General features: G+C 41.5%; 1 protein-coding gene across 1 annotated transcript in view; it reads right to left on the bottom strand.

Annotated features, from left to right (window-relative positions):
• The window catches only part of ncanb (neurocan b), a 128,622-nt gene that overhangs the window by 18,537 nt on the left and 88,825 nt on the right, over window positions 1-21,260 (bottom strand). The window contains exons 11-12 of the mRNA XM_028587686.1: window positions 17,628-17,741; window positions 2,976-3,134 (exon numbers count right to left, since the gene is read on the bottom strand). Coding sequence (XP_028443487.1) covers window positions 2,976-3,134; window positions 17,628-17,741 — 273 coding nt within the window. The remainder of the gene's footprint in view (window positions 1-2,975; window positions 3,135-17,627; window positions 17,742-21,260) is intronic.

Genomic DNA, 21,260 nt, shown 5'->3' on the forward strand with positions numbered 1-21,260 from the left:
ACTCTCCCATGACTGGTAAACTAGTCTTTACTGGACTGTAGATGTAAAATCAGTAAAGTGCTCATTAATGTTACATATTGTGCTGAAGGTTATTTTTTTTTTGTGTGCAACAGATGAAGCCTGACTCAGTCCTGGAGCTGAACAGCAGCAGGCACAGCTGAGAGACCAACATTAATGGTAAGGTATACTGTTTCTGTCTCTGATGCACTGGTGATGAGTTTTTTGTTTGTATGAAAGGAAATACTGCTAATGGTGGTTTGGGTTAATCTCATTTGTGTGTTGTTGGTTGTTTTTTTTTTGGGGGGGTCGTCTGTGTGCACAGTTGTATAGGCGCGCACATATGTAATGGAATTTCTATCATGGTGTATCTGCTTAACATCATTACCAGGCCCATTAATCTTTCTAATGGCTCTGATCCCCTTATTGCAGGGGTGGAGACGTCCATTTTCGAGGCAATTAAACACACTTTTTGGTAATTGTGTGTGTGTGCAAGAAAGATGGGTGCAAGATGGATGGCACTGTCCTGGCATCTGTCCTAGACAGAAGGTGGATCCAGTATTACTGGGGATCATAAGACATGTGGCGAAAGGCTGAGAGTGAGGAGATGAAGGCTTATGAGATAAAATCAATAGCATTTGCAATATAATTCAGTAGGTGGGTGGACCTTGCTACACATGGCAACCATTGAATCTATTTCAATTGTCTTTTTCGAAATACAAGGGTACAGTAGAAAAATCTGCCCATGGCATGTGACAAAAATGTTTTTCACACAAAAATCTTAATTAAATCAAGTGCCATTTTTGTCTTTATACTGGTCCTATTTAATCCTGTTTCAACATATTGACACTTGCATTTCAAATTTACAAATGCAGTTACCTATCCCGCTGTGGGAAGTTTCAAGACAAATGACATCCAAAGAAAGAATATGATAGTATATTAAATGTTCTGTCACAGACACTTAGATCAGAGCCTATTGCACCTTTTCATTGCAACAAACGGTGATAAACATTTATTTGGCTGAACAGACTCGGGTCCTGAGGGGATTTTTCAGCGGGGAGCGCAATAAACCCCTTCAAGGACTGTTCAGAGCACAACCGGGCAGACATTTATCACTGAGTTATGGAATACACATAAGGCAAGAGCTGCCATGGCCAAGTATGGTAATAATAAGGTAGAAGGGTAGATATTCATCAACTGCTAGTAAAAGCAGTGTGTAGCAGGCAGACAGCAAAGAGATGGTTGAATTATGAAGGCCATCTAAGTGCCATTATTTAAACTGAGTGGTGACTTGTTTAAATGTGATTGGTGGCTGTGAGAGTCGCCAGATATTTCTTGAGTTATAGAGTTGGGAACAGCTGCTGGTTCCATAAGTGTTTTTTTAATGACTTTAAATTTCAATTTGAAAGTTTTCTCTTACACTCTAAGCTTTCCTCGAAATAGAAACACCTAGGCTTTAACGGTTTTATAGGTTCATGATCTGGTGATCAGTTCAGATTATTTGAACATTCTGAGAAATCATGTTCCTTTTTTTGTCCCTTTGGTATGGTGGATGGCTCTAGATCAGGGGTCACCAACGCGGTGCCCGCGGGCACCAGGTAGCCCCCAAGGACCACATGAGTAGCCCTCAGGCCTGTTCTAAAAATGAAAATTGAATATTGATATTATCGGTTACCCACCTTGTTAAGTCATTGTTGATAATTATTGTGAGAAATCATTAACATGACCAGTGTCTTCACATAAATGAGTATCATTAATCATTAATAATCATATATAACTAAAGGCAAACTGAGCAAATTTGTTATTTCAGAAGAGTGTATCAAACTGGTAGCGCTTCGTATGACTCAATACCCATAAAGTAGCTCTCAGTTTCAAAAAGGTTGGTGACCCCTGCTCTAGATGCTGCAATACCCATGAGCCTTAGCTGCTGTTGCTATAGATAAAAAGCTAGTCAGAGGTGCAGAACTGTGGTAAATTCAAAGATTTCTATAAAAAATTGGTACCATGACATAGTCATGTTCCCCACAGGACGAACTGTAATCACTTTGGCGATCCCCTGACTTTTTATCCATCATCAGGTCAAAATGTTATTTGTCCAATAATTTAGTTAAAACCAAATACCTGAAAAAATTATAAATTACATTCCCATCAGCCTCAGTTGTAATTTGTGTTTAGTGGTAGTTATCAAATGTTAGCATGCTAAAGCTAAACAAAGATGGCAAAAATAGTAAACATTATACCTGCTAAACAACAATGTGTTAGCAAAAGGGCATAGGTTTAGTTGGAGGGGGGGGGCACATTGTAACGGGGGGTCTGTGGGTCGTCCGCCATAACATTTTGTGTCAAACACTAAATTTCCTGCATTCTGGTGAATTTGTATGCAACAATTTATGGTGCAATAGTCTTTATGTAAAGGGAAATTATTATTCTCCTGTATTGTTCAAAACATCTCACGTGTTTTGGGATGTTTTTTTTAGGAATCATGTACATCTCAACAACAAATCTGTTAGAGAATGAGACCTTGTTCAAGCCAGAAGCTCCAACGTTTAAAGCTAAATCACATCTTTGTTTTTCACGGCCCTGTTGTGTTCTTTAACCCCCCCGATGTAGCACAAGTAGACACAGTCCTGGTCTTCCGTACATGTTTTGAGCCTCCTAAACGGTTATTTTGTACCTCTTTTGGGGAAGGGCGTTGTCTAACATATTTTTTAAAGGGGAAACAAATCTGCCTATGTGTAAGGATTGTCATTGTGAGCATGTGGTCAACTAGGAGATTTGATTGATTTTAAGAAGATTGTTATGCCCATCAAGATGTGAAAGATGCTCCAACTAGCAGTTTAATAACATTACAGAAAACGAATAGGACTTATCTGTCTAATTTAAGATTTCCTGCAGTGTAATCTGTTCACAAACATTTACACAGGCTACACTGTCTGTGCCAAGACTTTGTCCTGGCTTTCTCCTTAACTTCCGCCCACCTCTGATGAAGTTCTGCTCGGCCAGGCTGTGGATGCTAGCCAGGTGGCCGCTGTGCTCCCTGCAGTCCTTCTCGGCGTCCTCCCAGGTGTGTCTCCGGCTGAAGTACCGGTAGCAGTGGCCGTGGAACTTCCTCCACGTGTGCTCGCAGCCCTCAGTGTCTGCAGGTGTACAGGGGGATTGAGAAAAAGAAGGGGGATGTAATTGAAAAAGACAGCGATTAGTCAATGGGAAATCCATATGGGAAATGTGTTGTTTTTTTAATCGTTAAACACCCACAGCAGACAGATGCAAAAGAATAACAGCATTGCACAGGAAAGGAGTAGGAGGATTCAGGACTAAGAAGAGGGATATGACTATCATTTTGTCGTATTTATTTTTGTATCCACACACAGCAATTTCCTCTGCTCTAGCAGCAAACAAGATCTACTGTATATATTGCCTCCCCCTCTTCCCCTTTCCCCCTTCCTTTCCTTTTTCAGTACTATCTTGCTCTAAGTGCCTTCTGTGACACCCCTCTCCATCTCCATCCCTCTTTGTGTCTTCTTCTCTTTGATTTGACTTGGACTTTTAATCCAGAGCAGAGGCAAGCCGGCGGTGAGCCAGCTTAGACCAGTGAAAGGGTGTTTTAATCTATTCAAATGACAACAATCCTTAGAAATTGCTTCCAGTGCACAGCGCTCACTTGGTAATTAAGCCCTGTCACAGCCCTGTCAGCACACTGATTCTCCCTCGCTCCTTCTCTCCCTTCATCTCTCTCATCTATCGGCCCTCATCTGTCTGGGGGTTAGCAGTGTGACTGTGAGCTGTACATTTCAAATTTGATGTGTGTGTTTGTGTGTGTGGCTTTTGGTTCCATGCTGGATTGTCTATGTGTGCACAGCTGTGGGCGTGCAAATGTGTGTTAACCGGAATATGTGGAAATGTAGGAGTGGATGTGGTTCAGGCTCGATCTGTCAGCTAAGCCACCTCCGGTTTCCTCCTCATCCTCACCCCCTTACTCCCTCCATCCCTGCAGTGTGGGGATCAGGGAAAAGGCCTCAGCTTTTCCTCCAACAAATGTGAAGCGACATCAGTAAATTGCGTGGTGCAAATTGGGCCGTATGTGGCCCTGTTTAGTATGCAGCGAGGTGCAGTTTTTGCCGTGAAAAGAAGAGGGTTGAGAGAAGTCCATTATGAAAGCCCTTCTAATATAAAATAAGGGCCGTGAAAACCCTTACACTGCATTGAGGAAGGAAGTGCTTTTCATACTGTTAGGCTTTCCTCCATTCACTAAGTTGTTCAAGGCTGTTTGAGTGCAAATGCACCTTTCCACAACAGGCAAGGCACTGGGTCACAGCAGGACTGCCTCCTCAGGTGAAGCTACATTTGGTCTCTCAAAGCGAGGTGTTGCAAACTCACTGTACTCACTCTGCTTCAGATCAATGTATTTGCCAATTAAAACACACTTCTATATTTTGTTTTTGGCAGCTCAATGCAATCGCTCACTCACAAGCTGTACACAAATGCCTCCAGTAAGTGTAAAAGTAACAAAAGCACTAACTGACAGTGTTGAGTATCACCAACACATGTCCAACACGCAACAGTTAAAATATACTTGCATCTTGTGCTCAGAAGGTAGTTTCTTTGTGAGAGAAAGAGAGAGAGAGAGCGAGAGAGAGAGAGCAATGAAGAATGAAGAGATTGTTTGCATATACTGTATCTGGAAGATTTATGGAGGAGACTGTCCAGATTTTATCACTCTCTGATGCTCTGTTGCAATTCAGCACTGTTTGAAATCCATCATCCATCCGCTGGCCTGTCTGATATGCATTCATTCAGTTCCATAAAGTAGGTCTGGAGGAAGTGGAGTCCTATATACAAAAGAAGCCTGTTCCCACTGTAACAGTGAGTCACAGGTGTGGTTAAGTAACAAACCTCACATTTTTAGTTTTTGGTAAAACTGAGGACTGAAATGTGTCTGAAAACTGCCAAGTACTGAATGCTTTACTTGTTGTCAGATACTTAGTGATTCAAATAGAGTATTTTATACAGGCAAAGTGTGCTTTGTTAAGACATTTTTTAGATTTGAAAAAGTAAGGTATCCAAAAAGTATTCTTGTGGTACCTGTACCAAAACTTGGTTAATGTACTTTCACATTAGTATTACAAAATGCCAAATCATACTGATCCCTAGTCAAGCAAATTGTGTTGGGTGATGACTAATGGCTTACTCACTACAACTGCGATAAGAGGCTCCTGCATGCACAAGACAAGGATGAACTAATATTCACAAATACATCTCTCTCGTTTCTCTACATATGACATGAGCTTCATCACACCACAGACATTTTGAGAACATAAATCCATGTCAGTCATATGACTAAACACAATTTACAAAATACTTACAAACATTAGCAGACCAAAATCTGTCATACACACAAACTACAGTAGTGAATCACCACCTTAGTGTTTCACTTTAGTACTGTAGTATTACTAAAGTACTCCTTTTAGCAGATGCATGTTGGGTCCCTGAAGTAACGAGCGCTTGATGATGCTTCTCGTTTTTTAAATAAAAATATGTTCATTCTCTGTGCCAGACAATTATTTTGTTTCTTCGTCCAAAACAAAAGTTTAGTGCTGAGTTCCTCTTACTGAACTACTTACTACTTACTGAATCTAATTGTGTCTTCTGAGCAGTGATGTCAGCTCCGACAATTATTGTAAATGTGGAGAATTGCTTCATTACTTTGCCTGCTCAAGTTTCTCCTGGTTGTCTGGGGATTGAATCTGATGATCTCGAAACACGCTAAAGACATGAAAGCCAGTTAGCCATTTCAACCTTTCCCGCCTCCTCTGGGTGGCTCAGCGGCTCTTTGGTTAGCCCTGTTGCCTTAATCGCAAGATGAGCCTGGTTTTAACTTCTCGTTTGGACCTTTGTGTGCATACCCTCTTCATTTGTAATAGATTTCCTTTCACAGTGCACAGTGGGAATGCTAACAAACTCATACTTCTGAATACGAGACAGTATCTGTCTATTATGCTTGGGTTAGTCTGGCTCAACAGCTGTACATAGCTGGGATAAAGCCTGACATCAAGGTCCCTGCCTTTCCCCTACTGTATCTCAGCTATCCATCTTGCAAGGGCACCGTTGCTGCATCCGGGGGACGATTGGGATTGGTTTAAAGAAATACAAACAAGCAATACAACAAAACCAGAGTGTTTTTTTTTCCCCCCTCTATCCAAGAATATATAAGCGGTGCAGCCAGATCTTGCTCCAGCACTGACAGCGCTATGGAGAGAGGTCTGGCAATGCGAGAACCTACCTGGGTCAACTCAATCACTTAATAGAAAGAACAGTTTAGTAAAGATGGTTTGATTTCAACTTTTCCATTGCTTGAAAATGAGTGAAAACTGACACTAGGAAATTCTTGTTATCCTAAAAAGGATTTTAAATTGCTGGAGATTATGGATAAAAAAATACCTTTTTTGTGCCTTTAAGGTTAGGACTGGGACAAATAGATTCTCAAGAATATCAATGACACACATACCAGGTACATACCAGGTAAGAATATCAATGTTGACATTGATATTCTTACCTGTTATGTGTAAAATATCTTCTATTACATTGTAAGTAAAGTTCATAACATACAGTATAATTTTAGGCCTATGGAAGAACATAAATAGCCTGTCACTACTCAGGAACCACTTTAACTATCCATAAACCAAGCTGTCTGTCTTTTACTGAGCCTTGTTAAATCCACAGTTAGAGTTCTGCTTTATTAATACAATGATTATTTCCCAAACTAATTCATTAAGCATTATGTAGATTTTGCAGCCTACAGACCTAATTAGACAATATGGAAATGTGCTGTAAATGTTACCACACTAATGGACTGGTGACCAGTGCAGGTTGTTTCCCTATGTCTGTTCCAATATGGTAAGGTTTGTCTTATGTTGGAAGTATCTCACAGCTTCACAGGAGACTGGCTGCGTTAGAGTCGGCATTTTGCAGCCATACTCCTCCCTGTAGCACAGACCGTATGCGTCTGAACACAGAGCCGTAGATTAGCATTAGAACCATGTTACTACTGTTATCTCTGGTCTTATGGGAACTATAAATCAGTCACTGCTGATGTAATTTTCTCTGCTGACGGCTAACTTTTTCACTCCTTCATCTGACCTGGAAGCTACCTGCTCAAAATGTTTGCCCACATGGCAGCTGGTACATTGTATTAGCATTGGGAGTGGGTCCAGTTTGGCTGATGAAGGTGGGTGATGGGTATTACCTACAGCAACAGGGACGGGATAGTCAGGGTAGAGACAAAAATAGACACACAAATGCACACATCTATAAATGAAACATACTTCAGTGAATCACACATTGACTACAGGGAGTCTGTACTGTATGTGTATAAGGCCGGTGCTGGCCACATTGAGGCCTTTAAAAACAGGAACTAGCCCTTTGCTGCATGTCATTCCCCCTCTCTCTCCCCCCTTTCATTTCTTCATCTGTCTGGTGGAAATAAAGGCCTAAAAATGCCCCAAAAAATAATCTTAAAAAAACAACAACCATGAACTACAAACTAAACACACACAAATGCAGACTTGGTGTGATTTCTAGTTGGGATTTACATAAGCATATACAATAATTTGACATCCAAGGAAGACAAAAAACTTAAGTGTATCAAACACTGTAAGATGCAGAGTGGGAGGACAGAAAAGAGAGAGAGACAGAATAAGGAAGTGATAGAGTCACAGAAATTGAAAGAGAGAGAGAGAGAGAGAGAAAGAAAAGCAGAGATAAAAAGTAAACAGGCATGTTTTCTCCCCCTCAGATCTTCAACCCAGTCTCTGCTGATTTCTTCTCCCACTCGCTGACAGTTAGGCTCAAAGCCCAACATCACATCAACCTCTTCAAATATTTAGACATTACTCAAGTCGTCTTCTTTCTCCCGTTTTTCCCTCTGTCAGGCGGAGAGAGAGGCAGGGGGTATGTTTCAGCGATTAATATTCCCACAGACTTTAGTGAACGGCAGTTAGGAAATAAAAGGCCATACACTTCCAGATGACTGATTGGCTCGTTTATCCACATCACCAAGTGATATTTCTACTGCTCGGCTTTTTCAGATCCCCTGAATGATGAAACGGGTGTGTGTTTGCGTGTGTGCGTGTGTGCGTGTGTGTGTGTGTGTGCTGTCATTATGCCTCCTCCCTGTGTGACTCTTTGAAGGCTGACAGCTCAGCGTGCCATTTGCAAGAGGGCAGATGACAGCAGTCCAGAGAGAGAGGACGTAAGTGAGAGAGAGAGAGAGAGAGAGAGAGAAACAGAGAGAGCGAGATGAGAGGGAATCTGCTGATAGCCAGCGACAAAAGGTGAGAATGTGAGAGCGGCTGTGGAATTACTAATGGTTGATACGAGTGCAGCGTTGATTAATGGAACATCTTAATAGTTTGATTCTCACAATTAGGAGTAATGGATGTTACAGTAAAACAGCTACAGAGCGCAACAGGAATGACTGATGCCAGTATGCATAGTTAGCCCGTAGACGTGTCTTTGCACATTGATGTTGATGGAGGAGGCTGAGGTAAAAGTGAGGGCAGCACGGGCCCTTACAGTAAATAGGCAAAATCCAGTTCATTCCAACGGACACAGTGAGGACAGTACACCCAATGAACAGATTTGTGTATTTCCATTGTCTGAATCAATATTATTCCAAAAAAACTAGTTTTTGTTTTGCACAACTGTTTTTAAACACATTGATTCTTGCCACTCCTTAGTTTGCTGGTCTGAATGAATGTTGAGAGTCATACAGTTTAATACCACACAGGAGTAAAAACTTTGGTAGGCAGGGACAAAAAAAACGGAACAAGGTTCCTGTGGTTGAAATGCAGGTTAAGTTCCTGAGTTCTGAAAAAAGGTTGCTGGAAAACAACTGGAAATAACTGTGGGATCACAGTAAGGCGGAAACGATCTGAAGAGAAAACGCAATAGTGGCGTTGTGTTCTCACTTTTTATTCCGCATTTAGACAAGCGTTATGGGGGGGGGGGTGTGTGAAATGCGATCCACCAAGTCTGCGCGCCTGCGTAGAACCTTCCTTCTACTTGTCTCCCTCTCCTCCTCCTCTCTCCCTCTCCTCTCACTAGTAGCGCGAAGCAAACAAAAACTGACAATTTTGTCTGTACAGACGAGGAGGTGGAGTTATTGCTCCAAACAATGCACACACACACACACACACACACACACACACACACACACACACACACACACACACACACACACACACACACACACACACACACACACACACACACACAGTGCGTTTTTACCCTTTAGACGGGAATGAGATGGTGGAGCGTTTTTAAGATTTTCACTCTGGAGGGTGGTTTCACTTTTTTTACATTTTTAAACCCCAAAAATGCTGTAGCCGTCTAAACGAAAGGCACATCTGATAAAATATTTTGTCATTTTCACCCGCGAGAGTATTCGTGTAAACAGGGCCTAAATGAAAGACAAAAGAAAGCACAATAGTACGAGCCACGCTTCAGAGTACTTTTGCAATTTTCTTGTGCATATCAAAAAGAGGAGGTGAAGTGGCCGGGTTAGCTCAGTTGGTGGCGAGGACGCACATTTGTGGAGGTTCGCTCCTCGACGCAGTGGCCACGGGTTCGACTCCGACCTGTGGCCCTTTGCTGCATGTCATTCCCCCTCTCTCTCCCCTTTTATGTCTTCATCTGTCCTGTTAAAATAAAGGCCTAAAAATGCCCCAAAAATAATAATAAAAAAAAGAAGTGGTAAAGAACCGTGCTAAACCTCGAGCACAGCTCAAAGTAGTGTTTCACGCCGCTCAGAAACCTTCATTAATGCACAGCAGAGGAACACAGACTCCCCTCTCCCTCTATCTCTTTTCATCTATTGTAACACCTGCTCTGATGCTTCCTCTCTCTTTTCTTCTGGGTTTCTTTCTTTTCTGCCTGAACTTCCTTCCACTCAGGAGAGGAGAATGACAGTTGCTTCAGGAACATTGTCTAATTAAGTACCTAAAATGAGAATAAATTACCCCCATGATCTCTCCAGCTCTCCTGTTAGGAGGGAGAAGCGCTAAGTGTCGAACACATAACATACGGAGTGAGAGTGATGCCTTCCTGTTATTCCATTTGAAAAGCCTCTGCCGGGCTAAAGCAAAACTTCTGGGATATATTTTTCTTTGTGTACCTGCCTGTGTGTGTGTGTGAGTGTGTGTGTGTGTGTGTGTCAGAAGACCGCTGTGAGCAAGGCAAACCAAAAGACTCCAGGGCCCTCTCTTCTCAGTCTTGGCACGTGTCTCTCTCGACATGGTATTATAACACATGAATCTTCATTAGCATTATTAGCCTCTAAAGACCCCGAGGATGCACAAAAATTCATCTTGACCCGAGCTTCTGCTGAGTCGGCAGTTTAGACGGCGGCAGCGCAGTCGGGGAAAGAGCAGAGAAGCACCACAGCAAAGTCGCCGAACTCAGACACCTTCCTCCTCAGCCTCTCTGTCAAGTCTGAAAGAAGATGCTGAGTCACAAAAGCACCCACTCCACAAACAATGATATATATATATATATGTATATATATAAAAATAACAACAAACAAATAACTAGGGACTATTGAACATCAAACTGCCGCTTGTAGATCACAGCCTCACTGCTCTGTGTCCTGTGGCTTAACAACAGAGCGTGGACAGGAGTGACATATCTAATTGACCAGTGAACACCTCTGTAGTAGAAGCAATAGCATGATATGGGTGAAGTGACTGAAACCGGTGAAAAACCTGGTCTGTATCTTTTTTTATATTACGCATTCTTCCTCCTTTTCAAAACCTGGCGCCTACATTATCCACAATACCACACGGTCACCAACAGTTTGGAAATTCGGGTGTGTTATGCTAGTAGCAGCTAATTTAAACTCCAGCCGCTAGCCGAGATCAATCCGAACATCAATCCGAACATCATTTTCAAACTTGTAATCTTAGCCCCAAATGACGCTAAGTGACACCACTTGAGGACAATTATCAGAGTTGACTTTGACCACAAAAGGCTTTTTACTAGGGGTGGGAATCACCAGAGGCCTCACGATACGATATTAGCATGATACTTATGTCACGATAGAATATTATTGCGATTTTAAACATATTGCAATATTCTGTGATATATTGCAGTTTACTGATATATTGCAATTTACCTTTTTTCCAACTTCAAATTATGCCTTCAAAACTTTGTCAACGTCTGTTTAATCTAAAAAGATAAATTTCTCCTGCTGTCATCACCAGAAACCTCAACTGCAACACCTAGTGGACTGACAAGGCAAATTGATTTGATCATTCTAGTACCAAAAAGTTAAATTGTCATGTGCAATTTATATAATAAAAGATCGAAACTTAACGTCCGTGATACTATGCTGTATCGATTCCCCCCCCACCTCTACTTTTTACACATATGCAGTTAGTACTCCCTAAAAACCTTTCTCTGTCCTCAACGCTTTTATGTCTCTGCTCAGATCATGACGGAGCTTGCCAATTTCACCCTTAAAATCTTCCAGGGAAGCTTGGCGGGACAGCTGTAGCTCACATCTTATTGTTTGCAGAGTGAGTGGGGTCTCCTTCGCCATCTTGTGACTTCTTGCCGTTGTCACACTGTTTTTTGTTGCTTTTAAATGCTCACTCGTATTTATTATACGGCTGTATATTGTTCCTCCTCATTCAATAGTGAAAATAGTTTTTTATTTTTTTATTTTGGCAAATACATTCTTACATATCATCTCACACAGTTACAGCTGTACCACTAATAAAGTCACACAACATATTTTGAGACTTTCCATTCTTCAATTATCCAAATGTTGCCTTCCAAAGTTTTTTTTTAGTGCATAGGTAACTATATACAGTCAAACATGGGAAGCTCTTCACTCCATGTTTCACCAGAGTTCTATGGTAAGGAATACAAACAACCCCATACACATGCATACACATATGCATATCTACATATATACCTACGCACACATAGCTACATATAGTGAAAATAGTTTCAAGGTATGTAATCAAATCATGATTAATCCCTTTTGGTAACACTTTACTTGAAGGTATTGACATAATTGTGACATGACACTGTCATGAACATGTCATAAACGTTATAAACATGTCATAAACGTTCATTACTTTGTGACGTTCGTGACGTTCATTAAGTGTCATTCGGTTTTTGTCATGACAAGTTGACATTGTTTGGGTTGTCTTGATTATGACAAGTTGACATTAATCAAAGTGGCATTACCAGAAGTTGTCTTGGTCATGACAAGTTGACATTAAATTAGTTTGGGATGTCTTTGTAATGACAACTTGAATATTAACCAGGATGACATTACCAGAGGATGTATTTGTCATGACAACTTCCCAAACAAATTTAATGTCAACTTGACAATCAACTTGTCAAGTCAGGATTATGTCGATACATTCAAGTAAAGTGTTACCGAACTTTTAATGAGTTGGTATTAAAGAAAAAATATTCGGGAGCCACGGGACTTCATGGGGACTCCACGGGTCTACTCCATTACGGGTCGCTATTGGAAGTCTTCCTTAAAAACTTTTTAATTGTAAAATCAGCCCATTTCCCCTTTAAGGTCGAAAAACAATTGTGGTTAAGACAAATGTTTGAGACGTGGTTAGGGTTAGGCAATGTAAAACACTTAGGTAAGGTTGGTTAAATGTTGTGGTTATGGTTGGTAAAAAGTGGTTGATTGCAGGTCTGTGAGGGAATACCAGCTCCATTCTCCTGTTAGATATGCCCTACATAAAAGATACACTACACATCACGCATAAGCACTGAACATTGGCATTGGACGTAAACTGTGAATTGTGGAAGTAGTTCCTTGGGATGAGCTGTTAAAACCAGAGCATATTCAATCATCAAGATTCAATTCAATCATGCATTTACCCCTATTGACTCTAAATTACAGGTAAATTACCTTCACTGTAAGAAAACATGCACAGGTGAGAGAAAAGGTAGAACATGAGGTCAGAAAAAAAAAGAGCGACTGCATGTGGAACTTTTAGAAGCACTTCCCACCGCTGTTAGTCAGCTCAGTTTGCTCTCCTCCTCATTAGTCTCACTGTGTAGGCTACACTACATCGTCTGCTTCCTGCTTCCAATCTGCAGCACTGGTGTTGCTGTTGGCGTCAACGTACTCAAAAGTCTTCCTATCTGTCTGCCCCAGATTCACCCGCCATCCTTTTTTTTTGGGGGGTGGGAAGTTGTGCTCCCCTTTTCTTTAGGTTTCCTGTAACGCTGTCTAGTTTTTGTTTTCCTGTCAGAAGACTTATGTGTCAGTGTGTGCATGCAATGTGTACTGTAAGTGTGTTTTAAGGTGTGTATGCCAGGCAGCAGTATCTCATGCCAGCAGAATGAGTGAGCCATCCTGCCTGGAACACTGTGACTTCTGCTGGATTTGTATTGGTTTCAGTAGTAGCTGTGATGTATAATGGTCTCACCGCACTTTCTGAAGGCTGCAACAACACCAACAAACTTCTAGGCTAAACTCATTGCCATCCTCGCCTGCGTGTTTTCCTCTGTATGCTGCGCAACCAGTAGCTGTCGAGTCACACTTGCCAGTAACAGCTGTGCAGCCTACTGGGGGATGTAGCATTTTTTCCCCCCAAAAGCCAAATAAAAAAAATGTAAAAATGTTAATGATTTGATGCGTGGAAGCAGGGCAAGGAACAGAGGCTTTGGAGCTAAAGATGAAGTGCTGGCCTTGCCTGTGAGAGCAAACACATTCCTCACATAAAACCAAGCAGCAGCCAAATACTTTGGGATTAATTAGCTACACAATCCTTTCAACGCAAGCTTTCTGTTTCTAATTTGTAGATTATTAGTTCTGTTAGGAAACACAGGAGGAGAGAGAGAGAGGATTATTGTTTTATTAGGCGTGTTGTTTTGTAACTAAAAGTTATTTCACAGCATTGCAGTTTACTGCTTGGAGTCGGAAGTGTTCGACTGCCATCTAAGCTGCTGTTGAATAAACAAAGGGAAAAAAATCTTTTGATAATTGGAAGGGTTCAAGGGTAGGTAGACTGAGTTTTGTGTGCGTGTGTGTGTGTCTGTGTGTGTGTGTGTGTGTGTGTGTGTGTGTGTGTGTGTGTGTGGCACATAATGTATCAGTAAGCCACAAAAGTAGATAAGACACAGAGCAAATGGGAAATTAAGTGTTTGTGCGTGTACTTTTGTGCTTCTATTTTTGTAGACAACACAAAAGTGAGTTGTAGACCTTGAGCAGTGAAGACTTTTTGGGAAAGTGAGGACATTTTGTGGCAGTTCCTCACATCTTCATAAGGCTTTTGAAAGGGTTAAGACTTTATGGGTAAGACATGTATAGTTGTGATGGCTAGAGAATGCATTATGCCAATGAGGGTCCTCGCAAGTAAAAAAACATATTTGAATGTGTTGCTGTGTGAAGGTTTGTTAGCTGAAAGATCTCTGACTGAGCATCACACAAACTTCCACACGCACACATTCACTGCAAAACAGCAGATGCAGGCTGTACAGACACACTCACACAGCGACACACATACAAACACTCACACGGAGTGACGAAACCTCCTGCGGTTCACCAGAGATGAGAGGCACAAAAAGATGCAAGTAGAGCAGGGAGTGACAGCAGAGGGGTAGGGAGAGGAAGGCAACATGAAACGGCGGTGTGTACAGTAGTGGAATAGCAAAGTAACACATCCACACTCTCACACATTGCAAATTATGTCCTTTTTCTCCCTGGAACAACCGAAGGAAGCAAATCGCGGAGTGAACGATGAATACAAAGACTGGGGGGAAAGAGTTGATGAGAAGAAACCAGCTAATGCTTTCTCCATCGCTTTTCACTTCAGTCAGTCAGGCTTAGAGAGACTCGCTTTCTGCCTCCACTGATTAGGCAGCGAACCAAAAAAAAACAGCAGGACGCACTCAACAATCAGTCTTAGTGCTGGGATACGAAGAGACTGAAACAACTGGCTGATGTCTCCATTACTCTAATCACAATGGCAACATTCATTCCTGATACAGAACTGATGAAAAAATAACTGCAAGAGGAGGGATTTGGTTGTTTCGCACAGCTACAACTACAGTGACGATTACTAAGTAATACGAAAAATGCTGAAAACTTAATTCAAGACAAAAAGAACATCGTCAACTTGTAAAGCTCTCGAGTTTCAAAGTGTGTTACAGACAAAAAACTGTTATAAACCAAACTGATCAACAACAAAAACTTGTGTAATGTAAATACAACTGTAAAATTTGTAGAATAACAAGCCATTTTCTTCTATCTCTCAGGACATTTGCTGAAGGACTTCAGCCCTGTCAACATACAATTATTGACTCTCAGATGGGATCACCATGGTAACAGGCCAGAGGGAACCAGCAGTGGACCGGATCTACCCAGAATGCAAGGCTGTTAGCTTACGAGTCAAAGCACACACACACACACACACACACACACACACACACACACACACACACACATTCAAGAAGACACAGTAAATGAGACGGAGAGAACCGGACCACTTTAGTGAGACAGGGACCAATTGGATGACATTTAAATGGATGGAAGCCTGGGTGGAACAAATGAGTTGATTTCCAGCGTTCAGACCCCCTTCTGGATATCAAAGTGAGATCACGACGAAGTGGCAGAGCGACGCCTGTTGCGAATTGCACTTTTCACAGCTGAATCCTGTTTTTCTGCGAGTGCGGAGCAGCGAGGGATAAAAGTGACAGGCAGACAGAGACTTTAGATCTACATAATCAGACCTGCTGTTCCCAATCAGGCATTAAGGCAGCAGCACAGCAGGAGAGGAAAAGTACGCGCTGCGTGTCAAATGAGAGACACACTCTGGTGATGGGTGTGTATGTGTTTGGGAAGGAGCGGAGGGAAAAACACACATTTTAGAATGAATATGCAATACTGAAGGCTGGTAAAATCCAACCTTGTGAGACTCAATCGATCAACACTCTAATGATCTGCCTTGACTTAAAGTGGCTGCACATTTAAGGTGAAGTTTAAAACCATCTGAAACACAGTCAAACACAGCACCACAAACAAATGTATATACTGTGTAGCCTCTGTGGCTTTTAAAAAAAACATTTTTTCTTGTGTATGTATGATCTGCACCACAGTAGAGGCAGCCATGAAAAGAATAATTTAGAAGCTCTTTTAGAGTCTGCCAAACCTAGTGCAGTTTCTACAGCATTCAAAATGTCCTGCTTTGGTCTGCTGCTTCTGTCTGGCTTCGCTCTCTCTATCGATTGCTCTGCCCTCAGCCACATCAGACCACAGCAGAGAAGTAAAAAGCAGAGAGAAACACAGGAAGCCAGACACATAAAAAAAGACGGGCATTCAAAGTCACAACTCTTCTAAAAGTTAAGCTCAAAGGTCACGCTACACCCGTGGAATCTGGCTTGGTTTAATGCAATTCAGAGCAGTCCAGAAATTCTCCTGTTCTCTCACCCTTCTCCTAAAAATGTATCCTTTGCTAAAACCTCACACTCTCTTTGTCTCTAGCTATCTTTATTTTTATTCTCATGTTTTTTTGTACTATTTTAAAGCTTGTGTTTAAAGAGATGAATGATTTGCCAGTATTCAGTCAATGCATTGCTAGTTACAAAGGAAACTCCAAACTCACACATTTATTTAATTTCCATTGTATCCCTGCATTCATCCTTAGTATATGAATGCGTTTTTATATCCTGTATCAGTGATATTTTATTATGAAAAACAAAAAAAAATTTGAAAATACTTTTTTCAGCAATAGTCTTTAACCATTTAATAATTTATTTCAGCACAAAATAGGAAGCATATTGTGCACTTCTCTCTATTTCTGCCAACTGCCAATGTCACAACCCTTGTTTACTTTGGGGACATAAAATCCAGGTACAAATAGTTTTGAACGAATCAACTCCTTTAAAAGAAATCTAGGTATTTTATTTTTCATTCAAATGGTCAAAAACCCAAATTATCAACCCTAATGTGTACAACAGCTGTTGGTTTTCCTCAATGTTGTTTTCCACGGACATGTCGGCCATGTTTTAATGTGCAGTTTGTGAACAGCCTCCTATGTGGCCCCCCTTCTCACAGGGGAATTCCAGTAATGAGAGAGAGCACCAGCTGGACGAGGTGTCCTGTATAAACCTGATACATTATTCCAAAGGGCTTCCCTCTCCATCACCCACCTCTTTGTCGACATCCAAAATCCTCTTCCTCACACTTCCACCGCCTCCACTTCCACATTCTCATTAACTCCATCTTCCTCAACCTTGTTGTTTTCTCTTCACCTCTGTCCCCACATCCTGCTCTTCTAGCATCATTTTACTCTGCTGTGCCTCATGCACCTTTCCCATCCCTTCCCCCTCTTTATCTTCATTCTGCTACCTCCACTGTCACATCACCTTGCTTCTCCACCTTCTTTGTCTCAACATTCTCTGCCATCACTGCCTTGTGTTCCTTCTTTATCCATTTTTCCTCCTAATACTCTCAGTCATTTCCTCCATCCTCCATCTATCTACTTCTCCCCATCCTCTTCTTCCTCCTCCTCCGCTCTCTGCTTCCACAAAACACACACCCCTTTGTCGGGTGAAATGAGAAAGCAGTGAGAGTTTATTGTCCACATCGTTACCTTTCTCACAAGTAGCTCCTCCGTAGCTGGGCAGACAAAGACACACAAAGGAGTTGATCTCATCGATGCAGGTTCCTCCATTCTGGCATGGATTGGACTGGCAGTCGTCAATGTCTAGAGAGAGAGAGAGAGAGAGAGAAAGACAGGGGGCGAGTCAGATTACGTAGATGCAAACACACACACACACACGCACACGCACACACTCACACTCACACAGAGCACTTTCCAAACGCCTACTTTTTAAGCAACCTGCCACAGCGTTTTACTGCACAAACCCCGAGAGATCAAACTTTTGGAGAGATTAAAGGTGTTTCTGGGAAAGTTATAATTAAATTGAATTGATTGAACTCCATCAGAGAGCGGTTTGAGATGCACTGAAGCGCATGATGCTAATTGCAATGTGTTTGCAGGACGTGCTGCAGTTCTGCAGGAGCGAGGGAGTACGGAGTGAGGTGTAAGGTAGAAGGAGAGAAAGGGATGTGGAGATTAGAGGGAGGAAGACATTCAGATGGGTGAGCTTCTGATGTTCCACAACAACACTGCCCACACTGATGCACAAAGCCGCTAGCTAGTAGCTACAAAATCTGACCAAAACAATGCAACCAGTCATACAGCATATTGTATATGCTATGTCAAAAACAAGGCTAAACGCTTGTGCACAATGTACACGCTCACATGCAAATTCACAGATTTACACACACACACACACACACACACACACACACACACACACACACACACACACACACACACACACACACATTTCACAGAGGTGTCGCTGGGGTGAGAGTTCTCATTCTGTTGAAAAGGTGGTAACTGTGTTTCTCTGGCTGATCTGGGCCTGGGGGCAAAATCATTAAAACTGCAGCTGGTATCCCACAATCCACCGCTATCACAACAACCAAGTGAGTCCCTGGGGCAAGAGGTCATGGGGGTGGAAGTGAACGGAGACTGGGGGAGGCAGGAGAAAGTCTGAAGAGTGAGGAAAGGTGTCGGGATAGAGAGATGCTCAAAAACATAGAGAATGAAGGAGAGGTAATGAAAACAAGACGTAGAGGTGATGCAATGCTACGACTTTGGGAAGTTGGCAAGTTTCAGGGTTGGATTACAGGGGCTTTGCAGGCACACAGCGTTTGGGGTGGAAGAGTCTGTTTGGATAAAACAGCATGACAGCTTCATTGCTGGTTCCCCCGCTTTGGGCTGGCTGATATTAAAGGCTGAATTTGATGAATCAGGTATAGACCTAGCCAGAGGAGTGAGAATGAGATGGCATTTGTGCTGGTTTAGTGTATCGTTGTATATCCATCTATATGGGGTGAAAAAATAAATTATAGAGAAATGGAATAACACAGCATAGATAGAAAGAAAGTCACACACAGCCCAATCATTGATTACTGTTTAGCTTTAAAGGTGCTGTACTTGAAATATTGAAATATCAGACTGGCTACCAAAACAAAGAACAGAGAAGCTTGGTTGATTACAACACACACAGAGAAAGTGTGCCTTCATTCTCTGCTCAGGACGCCATTACTGCACTACACCTTTACATAGAAAATATTTGACTGCTGCTATATTAATGGTCTGAATGTCATGTACAGGACATTTAAATGGCACTCCACTGATTTAAAACATGAAGCTAAGTTTACTTGTCACATTGAGTACTACTCAGCCTGTAAAAACAGTTGCATAATGCCTTCAGTGGCTTTGGAGAGAGCTTTTAAAACAAAACAAAAAACCCCGATGATGTCACAGTGATGTCGTCAGGGTTATCTCAGATTGGGTTTGAGACTGATTTTTTAACAGGAATCCTGCATTACAAACTGGAGGTGTGGACAGAGACAGGGAGGGTCTAATGAAACATGCTGTTGAATTGCATTAAGGGAATTGTAGGATCCAACGTGAATGGAGCTTGACCCATATTAAAAGACAGTTATAAAAAGTCAGGATATTTCAGCCTCTAATGCTTCAATTTTCAGTTTTGTTGTTTTTAATCTGTCTCTTGTAAATCCCCCAACTTTAAAAAAAAGTTCAATACTAAATTGTTTTATTTTTTTTTAGATCAATTTTTTATTGTTTTTTAAATGTTTGTTCTTTGTTGAAGGATCTAATAGTTTGGAGATACTTACCTCTAGATTGACATAAGTACTAGAGGATGGATACCCAACCCGAGCCCGCGGGACCCGACGGGTTCGGACAGATATTTAGAAATGATGTTCGGGTTGGGCTCGGTAACATCAGCACGATAAGGCATTGAACATTTTAAATTTAAAACAGCTAATTATGTGGGTAGCCAATGGGCCTGTTTCACTTGATGCAAAGGTTCATTTTTGTGATTAAAATACATTTAAAATATTACCCTAACATCCGTCTTCCTGTGTGCGGAAATTTGTTTATGTAGCTGTGGCAACGAAACACGTGCATATTAGGCTATTAAATGAGATTTTAACTGTGTCGGGCTCAGGACGGGCTCGGACATAAATATCTTAATGGCTGTTGGGCTCGGACAGAAAAATGCGGCCCGATCCGCACTCTAATAAGTACGATCAGTCACAAAGATAACAATTGTTGACAGACTGCAATATTATTGATAAAGCCAGAGGTAACCGAATGAAAAGGCAGGGATGATTCATAATAATAATGAACTGCATTAGGTGTCCTGTGCCAGCCACGTAAGCTATGTACTGTACATCATGAGCCTTTCTTACAGTGTAACATTAAAAGTGAAAAATTAAAACATACAAACGTTATTTGAGATCTTTAAAGTTGCAATTCACCACTGAGACCCAACAATCACCACTGAGTGAAAACATCTCTTCAGGATTATTGGCCAATTGTGACAGTTAACCACCATCAAACAAGGGGCCCCAGTCTCTGAACTCCTTGGCAGTGAAGAGAGGCCACGCTGGGTTAATACTGTTAAATGGTGTGATGTTGACATTAAAGGACAAACAGCAGTATTTTTAATCTTACCAGGCATTCAATTTTAAGTTTCAATTTCAAGCTTCAACCAAGTCATTGAAACTTGTCTGTGGCAATTAAACCGCCTGCAGGAGTCCAGGTGTGATGACATAAATATAAAATACAGAGCAGGTCCAATTTTCACTGTTTTTGATAGAGAAATTATATATATATTTTAATATATTTATTTTACAAAAAATAAGTACACATAACCATATAATTTCATTTTAAGTATATCTGGTGAAAATAACAAGTACAGCTGGACAAAACTGAATGATTTGACCCAAAACAATCCATATTAAATAGGGCTAAATGAATAGAGACCCTTGAATGAACCTCTGAGAAACTCCATAGAATTAAAATAGGATGTATGATGAATGATAGACACTGGAATCCCTCTACACAGATGAGCAGGTTGTCAGTACAGCTGTTCAAAAACAACAACCAAAACAGCTACTGAGCCTAATATGATCCAACATCTGGCCTCATTAAGCACTGCAGCACTAGGTTAAGGAGTGGAGGAACCACCTGGATTTTAAGATCACTGGGGGTCAACAAAGTACAGCTCTGAACACCAGCTATTAGAGGGGCTACTGTAGGTAGGTGGGCATTGTCATGGGAACCAACATAGTGGTACTCAAGACATTGGCAGCTGACGTAGACTGACCTTCACCT

This window comes from Perca flavescens, chromosome 9, assembly GCF_004354835.1.
Source record: "Perca flavescens isolate YP-PL-M2 chromosome 9, PFLA_1.0, whole genome shotgun sequence".
NCBI lineage: Eukaryota > Metazoa > Chordata > Actinopteri > Perciformes > Percidae > Perca > Perca flavescens.